This window comes from Stegastes partitus, unplaced genomic scaffold, assembly GCF_000690725.1.
Source record: "Stegastes partitus isolate 25-593 unplaced genomic scaffold, Stegastes_partitus-1.0.2 Scaffold2066, whole genome shotgun sequence".
NCBI classification, from domain to species: Eukaryota; Metazoa; Chordata; class Actinopteri; family Pomacentridae; genus Stegastes; species Stegastes partitus.
In genome coordinates this window covers 18,481-29,034 of record NW_007579797.1, presented here as the reverse complement: position 1 = coordinate 29,034, position 10,554 = coordinate 18,481, and the positions used below count along the sequence as shown (strand labels likewise).

The following is a 10,554-nucleotide window of genomic DNA, read 5'->3' as shown; positions in this document are numbered from 1 at the left end:
TACATGTATACGGACTCCAAATATCAGTCGTCTGGTTTTCTTGATTACCAATAATCAGCATCGGCCCTAAACGACCATGTTGGTCGATGGCTAGACTCATGGAAAAACATGCTGCATGTGTTGACTCCAGGTTTACTTTGTAAATAAATGAGGAAATTCAACCTTTTTTCAACTTTTCATGATTTACGGCATCATAACACTTGTGAGTTCTCTCTCCTCCTCGTCGTGGTCGTTCCTGGAGAGGAGCAGGACTTTGTGAAAAATGAGCTGAAGATGTGACACAACTTGGAGTTCAGTCGGGTTAAACAGAGTATTAGAGAAATTATTTATCGCGCTAATTTGTGTGCCTGTTTCACAGCACACGTCTTTTTAATCCAAACGTCCCGGCGTGCTGCGACGGTGACAGCGAGTCAGCATGAGCAACGCCGGCACCCTGAAACCGAAGCAGCTAAATGGAATCCAGCCATCAGCCACTTTCTTATTTACACCTGTGTTTTTCTCGCTGTGACACGTCAAAGCATCCTCGGTGAAAGAAAAAAAAAAAGTCCTTTAAGTGCTGCAGAAAATATCTCAAAGGCTGACTGAGGGTTGTAGAGCGTTAAAATTGAGATATACTCTTGATGTTTTGATCTTCTGTTGAAGTTGGTTGTTTTTTATGTTGTTACGCCGGCATTAGTGGAGATTTATTTACAGCACATACATTTACAAGACAGAAAGTGAGACCTTTGAAGCAGCGACACACACAGACGCAGCAGGGGAATAAATAACAGCCCACATCAGATGCACATTTGAACTGTGTTTCTTTTCTGGCATTTAAATAATTCCCATGCAAAACAAAAACCGTGTGCCATTGGTGTGTGATTGATTAATTGATTTAATCGCTGGTTATATAGCACTGATGAACCTCCACGGATGCTATTTGAAGGTGACTCGATACATCCTGCATGTTGTGATGCGCAAGAACAACCTGCCAACACAGGACTTGTGAAAACGATCCTGCCAGCGTTCAAGGCTTCGTCTATAAACTTGCCCAGAATTGGGAATGCAGCAGCAGCAGCAGCAGAACCACAAATAAACAGGTTTTTGCTCCAATAAAAGGTGCATTCCTTTTTTTTTTTTTGTGGTCCTGGATGGATGCACAGTGACAACACGCGTGCACGCCGTCGTTTCCCAAAAGCCGTGATGAGTGTAGATGTAACAGCGTGTTGAGAGGAGGTCGGGGCAGAGTCACGGCTGCGACCTCGCTCTGGAGGTCCATCGGGCCTCGCTGTCAGCGCTGAGCTCCCCTCAGGGTCAGACGTGGAGGTGGAGGGGGGGGGTTTCTACAATCCACCTGACTGAAAATAGCCCGTTAAAATGTGCAAGTGCGCGCATGTTTGCATGGGCGGTCAGACATGATTGTGCACTCAGACAGGACATCCATCTCTGATTTTTTTTGGAGGGGGTCGTGTGTGGCCGAACCGCTTCTAGATGATTCCTCAGCGGGCCGAGAGTGTGTCAGCTACTGTCTGCCATAAATACACTCCGCTCTCCGCTGGGTGAAAGTCAAATAGTAATATGACAGCGAGAGAGAGAGAGAGAGAGAGAACAAAAAATATATAGTGAAGGGGACAACAAGCTGTGCACAAACAGCAGAGTGCCCAAGGACGTTCTCAGCAAAGACTGTGTTCATCTGGAGAGCAGCGAGGTGGGCAGTTCAAAATACACTCATGTTTAAATGGATAAGGGAGGGAGGGGAGAGAATAGATCTGTCTGTTACATCCACATTAGCATTTAACCCCTCACACATCACAAGACTTCTACTCTGTCAGCAGCTCTCACTCAGCAATCAATCACATTGCACAAGCCGTGGAAACACAGAGAGCGAGAAACAAGCAGGCGAAGGCGAAGAATCCTCCTGTGAGCAATGTCCAAAAATAAAAAAAATTAAAACACCGGTTTGATTTCTTGCTTTACTCATGTCCCAGAAAACACTCCAGCTTATTTCACGGCTGAGGACGCAGGCCCCCTTTTCAGCCACTTATTGGGACTTAAAGTGAGCCTCGGAGCTGATAACCATCTCCTCCGCTGTTGCTTCCATCCAATGTTCTAGCTGTGTGGAGACCCTGTCTGCTTTTACACTGGCTGACAGAAGCAGGTCACTCAGTCAACTGTGTTGCCACAAATCCACTGCTGTGCTCAGAAAACCTTACAACAAGCCTGCAGCATCACAGGCCACAATGATTCAGGAATGACAAGAAGGAGAAAAAAAATAAAAAGCTACTCACTCAGAGAGACCTGCACAATATCAGAAGCTAAAATGTTTGAGTGCATGATTTTATTTTGTTGTTGTTGTTGTGAGCTGATTACAGAGGTGATCAATGTGGACTCAACTGTAATTAAGCTGCATGGGTTTAATTTTCCACCAGTGCGCAGTTGCAGGAGGCTACAGTGAGAGCAGCGGTGTGGACTGACAGCAGCAGACTCGCTGTGTTTTTGTGTGAAGCGTGTCTGTCTGACTACAGCAGCACAAAAAACACATTTGATCCACAGCAAAGGCCCGTTTTTGTTTTTTTTGGTGAAACGAGTCCTGTCCTCGACCAAATATGAGGAGAAAACCGCAGGCTGTGGCATGACGCCTGATCGGACACACCCCCTCCAGGCTGTGGCATCGAACCAGCGACTCTGATAAACAAACGTCGGCTGCGTTTCACCAACACACTCCGGACCGAACCTCTCGTTACGTCTCCTCATTACGTCTCACCAACACACGGGCCTGTAGCGAAGGTTTGTCCACCTCCGGCTTCCCCCCTTTTCCGTGCAGACTGACAGATGACTGCACAAATGACATCTTAATCACAGCTGCACATACACAAACACGGACACACACTCCTCCCCGCCTCCCAAAGCCCGCTCGGCGGCGGCGGCGGCGGCGGTGCGCTCCTGGCCCCTCTCCCACCACCACCAGCCCCTCTCACCTTGCTTGACACATTTGAAGCGGACCGGGTCTTTGCAGTGCTTAATCACGGCCAGCACGTCCCGGGTGGTGAGCCCGGCCACTGGCATGTCGTTGACCTCCAGCAGCAGCTCATCCTGGGCCAGTTTGCCGCTCTGGATCAGTCCCTTCCCCTGCTTCACCTCGCCGAAGTAGGGGAACTGGCCGTTCTCCGCGCCCCCCTTCAGCTCGAACCCCAGCTCCCCTTCCTTCCCCCGGGTTATCACCGCTTCGTGGACTTTGTTGGTCCAGTGGTTTTTCTTCTTGAGGCTCTTCGACATCGTTAGGGCGAGTTGATCACCGCGGGCTAGCCCATACAAAAGCCTCCTACCGTCTCATCCCCGCCGTTGTGCGACCGGCTGCAGCTTCACGCCGCTCGGGGCTCCATCATCACCGGTGCACGCTAGGCGCAGTGTCCGCTCGGAGAGCCGCGCAGTCGGGCAGAGAGCTGCAGTACAGCGCGGCGGCGGCGGCGGATGAAATAATTATTACTCTGTCAGACACACAGACGCAAGAGACAGATCCTGGCGGATGACCCGGATGTGAAGCCTGAAGGAGGGGAGAGATGAATGGTTCTGGTTCGGCGTAAAGGGATGGAGAGGAGGGGAAATAACACGGGAGGCGCTTCGCTCCTACTACAGTGCCAGGGGCGCTTCCTCAGGCTCGCTGTGATCACACACAGGAGATGACACGCAGGACGGAGCGCGGCTCACACGGCGTGAGACGGAAACTTCAGCCCACATGCACGCGTGTTGTCGGAAGCAAAACATATTTTAGACACACTTTTTCCCCCCCTGTTTATTAAAGTGGTAGCTTACAAAACCCTCACAAGGAACATTTATGTGTTCCTTTAATTTAAAAAAAAAAAAAAAATTAAAAAAGAGTTTAGCCAAAAACATGGACAGCTGCCGTGGGGCCTTCAGGGACCTGCAGGTTCACCAGGGTGTCCTCAGTCCCTTAAATTAATTACAAGTTTGCTTGTTAACACTACATGGACACTTAGGTGCATTATATGATACATAACATGTATGCAGACACACACACACACACACACACACACACACACACACACAAGCTCGTGCACAACAAAACAACACACACATCTGCAGGTCTTGCGCAATCCACACTGCACTTTAGCTTCACAGTCTCTACCTCCTCATTATTTATGACTTTTTCTATTTTTTAACATTTTTTTTTTCTTTCAAATCATGTCTTAGTTATTGCACAGTGTTGTGGATCACTTTGTGTTTCACTGCAGGAGCATGTGGCAAATACAATCTCCTGAATCGTTTGATATAAGCCTTAAGGCGACATTATTGTCTTGAGGATCCAACCTGTTTATTTCAGCTTTTATTGTGCGTATATAGAGCATTTTTAGTAAAGTTAGTACTTGCACAAGAATCAGCCCTTCTGCCATATTTATATCAAATGGCAGCATTTGGTTTAAAAAACAAATCATACTTTCTAGAATATCTGCACATGGTAGCCATGGTTAAGGGCAAAGATCATGGTTGAGTAAGTAAATAAAATATTCTATGGTTTGTTAAACACAGCATAGCGTCAGATGTTGGTTTCATTTAGTTATTAAAGGCCTCTGAAGAAAGCTGCCTATCTATTTAATATGCTTTGACACTAAAATGTGCAGTTCACTGGGATAAAAATACTGGGAAGTAGGCGAGGAAAGCATAAAGACCCACAGCACCTTTAAGCCCCAAAATCCCGTCTCAGGTGCCTCTATTCCCCTGGATCCTTTCACTATGTCACATCCAGTAGGTCTAAACCCACCCTCACACTTCAGCATGTCGCAGGTTTACTCTCTGAACATGTAGGCAGTAAAAACATCGAGCCCGGACCCATTTCTGGACGGTGTTATGAGGTGAAATTCACCCTCTTCATGTCGTTACATAATTCGCTGCGATGACATAAATCCAGGTCCGGCGGAAAATGACAAATCCTTTTGTTGCCATTACTTTTTCATGGGCTGCGTGGCTTTTGCGAAGCGGGCGAAGTAAAGTTTCATTCAATATTTAGCACATAAGTCAAGAGCTGCTCCTCCAAATCCACTGAGGATGACAGTCCCTCTTACTGCCACTCTCAGCCTCCCAGTTTGTGTGTGTGTGAATGTTTTAAGGGCATTGCCTGCGCTTTTGTAATGTGAGCATCCTCCCCAACAAAACAACGCTACTGTACACAAGCCGCCCCCCGAGTCTCTGCAAACCAGTAAATAATCCATGAAGAGCAGCGGATTCACTTTGACTGTCACTTTACTTACTTCAGTGTCTTGGCATTTAGGTCACGCTGTATGTTGGGGTAACAGCAAAAGCTTTTGACACTAATTCTAAGCAGATGATGATGTAGACTAGATTCATTTTAAAGTCTAAACACCACAGCGGAGAAAGAGTGCTGGCATAATCCAGAGAACTGGCTGGATTAGCAGATTAGACACCCAGAGGGGAAATGAATCTCTATTTGTTCCTCTGCTGGTGGACGTCAGAACTGCAGAGGCCTGAAGGAAGTCCGAATCGGCACGTTTTCACTCCAAATTTAGAGTTATTAAATCATGAAATGAGCTCATAATGGCTTCAAAGAGAATACAAATCTGGCACACTGTAGTTTTTTTTTTGTTTGTTTGTTACATAAGCAGTATTTCTTATTTTTCATGAGCAGGATAAATCATACAGTGGATTTTTTTTGTACTGTGCTCATCGATCTATATCTGGATCAGAGTATTTCACTATTTTGGACGTTTCTTTGTGAGCAGAAGTGCGACGGAAGAACAAAGAGAAAAGCCATCAGCTGTCGAAGCTTCTGAGCTGCAGCGTCTAAATTTGGAGTCACTTTCAGCGGCTCATTGCTACTTTTAAGATTTGACTGGAAGTACAGCAGCAGCAGCTCTCGGGCGTCCGGACTCTCCAACAGCTTCGGCTTCAGGAGGAGAGCCTCATTGCAATTAGCTGGTTTTGGCTCGAGTGTCAGTTTGATGATGGAAAAATCAAATAGCGTTTAAATGGAAGTACGTGTGAATGTGCACACCTACAGCATCCTCCAAGGCCTCCTCACACTGTAAACATATTTGAGGCTGTGTTTGTGCACGCTGGGTGGGGGGGGCCAAGGGGAAAGATAAAGATATTACTTTATATCATCATTATAGACAGAAAGTAATGAGCATCCTAAAGCAGACTGCCAACACCAGAAGGCAAAAATACAATAACACGAGGCAGTCTGCGCACTCAGAGGGGGGAATTTCAATAGAGCTTATATGGATTTAGTTCACCGCCTCCCTCATTGACTCTCTGCTTTGTGCGTTTGCTGTTAGGGAGGAAATGCACACTAAGTTGTTTTCATTGCTCAGCAAAGACTGGGGGAGAGCGGGGTCACCTTCACACACAGACTCCTCTCGTCTTTATCATCTTTATTTTATCTACAGATGTGCAAAAGAGCTGAGAAAGAAAAAAAGAAGAAGAACAGGCCCGAGCCGCCGTCTAACGTCTACCGAGACTGCGTTTGGAAGAGATTTTTTTTTTTTTAAACTTAAAAATTAAAGTGGCATCTGTTAGAAACCCAGGGGTGTGCAGGGCTGGAGCAGCAGTTAAAAATCAGTTTCACACACCCGAATGCAACACACACACAGAATAAGTTAATTAGACTGAATGGCTTTAGGGAATTGGCAAGTAAATCACGTTGGCTTTTTTTTTTTTTCCTCCAAGCTCGCTATGAGATTTAATTATGAAGAGAAACTTGTGATGGCAAAGTACACCTGTGCAAAAATCCAGACTGACTTCCAACCAATCCAGACATTCTTCTGGACCCACTGGAGGAAACTAAGAAATCAGCAGATGATATTAGCTTTCACATATCTGCAGCGCTATCAGCTGATGAGTAATTGCAGACGAGAGCTCCACAGATATCACAGAAAAAAAAAAGTAAACCTGCACTCATCAACCTGGAGACAGTTTCCATCTGCATCTGCTTTACTGAGCGTCACACAGAGCTCATTGTTTAGTTGTCTTGCTCCTAAAGCGGCGTTTTCGATAGTTGCAGCTGTTTTAAATGAAGAAGCTCTAAAAAATAAACTGCTGCACACAACCTGCTCAGCACCAAACAGCAGATAGGCTCAGCTAGAGACGAGCTGGCGGACACAGTGGAGCACCGAGCAGCCGAAGAGACACATATTTCCCTCAGGAGTGTGTGAAAACCAAAAATAGAACCAAAAGGAGAATAAAGTGGAGTTAGATTCATCAGGTGATCACAAAAAATGAATAATAATGCTCGATGACTGCAGGATGTGAACACGTGCAACTTTTTTTTCTTTAGAATATTAACTTAAAATGTAATAATACACACATTTAAGGTTTACGGTTCATTGTGTTGCCTCAAAGAGAAACTTTGGGAGATTTGCCTTTGTGCTAGAGGATACCTCTGTTATATCTAAAGGCTGATTTATTTGTCTGTGCTTTATTTGAGAGCAGCACTTACAGAACACTTAAATAGACTGAGAACAGCAGCTAGCATAGGGCTACTTTTGTTGAAATTACAATTCAGTATGTTTTATTGGCATGATCATTCGAGTAACCATATTGTTTAAATATTCCGATTTTTTTTTGTGAGGTGAGAAAATTAAAAAGAAATCTAGCAGGAAAATGAAATTAAAGAAGAAGATAAGAAAATAGAAGGTCAAAAAAGAAGAAACAAGATAGTAAAATGTGGTTTGTGTGTGTTTCATATGTCTAAATATGTAGATGTTTCTTTAACAAGCATTAAAAGAGTCTCATTTATTTATAAAGCACAATAAAAATAACTGGAGTTGAGCCAAAGTGTACAGTCCAGATAGAGGCATAGGATGCAATAGAAAAGACAAATCTGAATAGAAGCAATAAGATGATAATAAGGAAAGGTCAGGCTGTCAAGATCTACTTCAGTCGGGAGCAAATTAAAACAGACGGGTCTTAATAAGCAACGTAAATCTTCTGGAGCCTGAGCTGTTCTCACATGGAAAGATGAACTGTTCTGAAGATCAGAGGTGGCCACTGCAAAGATCTGCAAACACAACAGGGTAGCAATAAAAAAATAGACTAAAAACACTAAAAACAATGTTAGAAACAAGTAAAACAAATGTGAATCCGAAAGTTTTGTGAAACCAACAGCATTCATAAAGATGCTGTTAACTCACCAGATCATCCGGATGCATCATTTGTTTATTGCACAGGACAGTAAATGTTCTGCATGATTTTAGAACAACCTCCTGGAGTCTTGTGAAGCTTTTCAAGTGCTGATGCAGGAGGACTATTGGAGGTCAGTGGCTCTTCCTCATGTTTCCAGTCTTTGTGCTAAGCTAAGCTAACCAGCTGCTAGCTCCTGCTACATGTTCAGTCTACAAACACTGGATTGGTGTTTTTTTTTTTAAATCTAATTGTTAACAAGGAAGAGTAGTTTCCAAAATACTGACCTGTCCTTTAAGGAATCCTTATAAGAATGTATATGTTTTTTTTTTTTTTTTATTAAAACAGTGAGTATATATGTGATCAATTTCAGCCAAATCCATTTTGCCACAACCTTCATCTACACATTATTATTAAATAAGAACTCACTCAATAACTTGCTTAATTCCATTTATTTCCTCAGATATTTCCTTCAAAAAACTGAGCGTATTAAACTGCCCATCAATTATGAGCCGGTTATTACTCTCACACTTATCAGTGAGTTTCTTTGGACCAGATGTCTGGTTTGGATTTCTTTCGCTGCGACTCTGTGGTCAGCTGCCGTTCCATCGGAAGCCTCATCATCGTCATCCTCTCTCTTACTCTTTCCTCAAACACATACCTTCATTTCGAAGGAGCCTCACATTCACACTGTTTGATCTCGCTGGGAGGGCTTTGGGGATTAGCTAAATGACTCTGCAATTAGCTTTTAAATCACACAATGCCTCCCAAAAATAGTGTCCTCTCAGCTAATGCCTAATCATTGTGCCTGAGCGGTGATGGCTTCGCTAAGTCTGTGAGACAGGAGTTAGCCTTGGCACTGCTGTGACCCATTTGTAGGAGGCTGTTTGCCATCATCTTGATGTCTATAAAATATATATATATATAAATATATACAGGCTGGAATATGACAGTTGTTCTGATAATCCTATCACTATCTCTAAACTAATTCCCTTCATAGCCTGTGAATGCTGGAAAGGATTCTGGGCCTCATTTCTTGCTTTAAATCACCACAGCTTGGTAGGAAATCACTTTCTCATTCTAGTTCATGATTAATTAGCGCTAATCTTGGGGCCTCTCCAATAGAGATTTTATACGAAAGGCCAATACGTCTTTGTCAGAAACAATCTATGTTAATTATATTAAAACTGGTGATTAGATTTTCCTCAGTTGTCTCCTTTATAAGCATCAAGCAGCCATCAGTCTTGGTCATTACATGCAGCCATTGATTGTGTCCACTAGAGGGAACTATTTACTGCTGAACGGTGCTCCACAGATGCCCTTAAATCTTTCTAAATCTCCCCCCTCCTCCTGAGTGGTTAGTTTAATTGTGTGTATTTACTTTTTAGTTTAGAAAGGCAGACTTACCCATGTCTGCTTGGTTGGTAGGACAAATACGTCCCCAGTAGATTCCCGCAGTCACAGATTTGTTGCTGATCGTTACCAGAAACCTCATCCAGAGGTCTGGAGTGAAGCTGCTTCCTGTTGTTTTGAGCCAAAATGGTGAAGTTCTGTCTCTGAGGAGAGGAAGCCGTTTAATTTGGTAGATTGGTGGCTAAAGAATAAAAGACAAGATTTGTAGACTTGCCTTTTTCTCATTTGTGGGTTTTAAGGTGGTTGAAACAAAACAATGGAAACAGTGATTATGACACTAATTATTTATCAGAGTTCTTCATCTTCATTTTAAGGAACATTTCTTACTAACTCCGGAAACAAAGGCGCCGATTAGGAAGCTAACTAAACTGGAGGTTTACTGACTCGACTCTTTCCAAACACTTTGGCTGCATCACTGCTTTTTCCAGCAGGTTTAACACATCAGGAGAACTTTAGTAAGTGAGCATTACGTTTAAAAATGTGACATTCAAGTTGTTCTGTTTGTTGTGGACGAGCTTGACCTCAGAATTTTATGCCTGAAAGATGCCACATAACCAAAACAAGACTAACATTGAAGTGGTCAGTCACAAGTGATTTTGGAGGACTTGGTGTAAGTTGTGTGATTGCAAGTATTGAAATGATTGTGTTGTCTCCAAAATGACATAAAAACAATACAAACATTTCTCAGAGCCCAGGGTGAAATCTAACAACAGCTTCCTGACCAATAGTCCAAACTAAATCTATCCATCTATACTGAAGTTGTAGTTAACCTCTTCCACCCTGCAGGTCCCTGTTCTGGGACCGGGCTGGTATCTGTTACAGAAACCGGCACCATGCTTTTGAAGATTCAGTGAGGAGGCTGCCTTGTACGACTATGGCTGAAATGGATGAAGCATCTGTTGTCCTCAGATGAGCATTTTTAGAATAGGTTCGTTAACGTCATCCATCCATTATCTATACACCGCTTAATCCTCACTAGGGTCATGGGGGGCTGGAGTCTATCCCAGC

General features: G+C 43.8%; 1 protein-coding gene across 1 annotated transcript in view; it reads right to left on the bottom strand.

Annotated features, from left to right (window-relative positions):
- The window catches only part of LOC103373782 (membrane-associated guanylate kinase, WW and PDZ domain-containing protein 2-like), a gene marked incomplete at its 3' end in the record, with an annotated part of 60,394 nt that extends 57,018 nt beyond the window's left edge, over nucleotides 1-3,376 (bottom strand). The window contains exon 1 of the mRNA XM_008303768.1: nucleotides 2,958-3,376. Coding sequence (XP_008301990.1) covers nucleotides 2,958-3,255 — 298 coding nt within the window. The remainder of the gene's footprint in view (nucleotides 1-2,957) is intronic.
- Nucleotides 3,377-10,554: the final 7,178 nt, after the last annotated feature.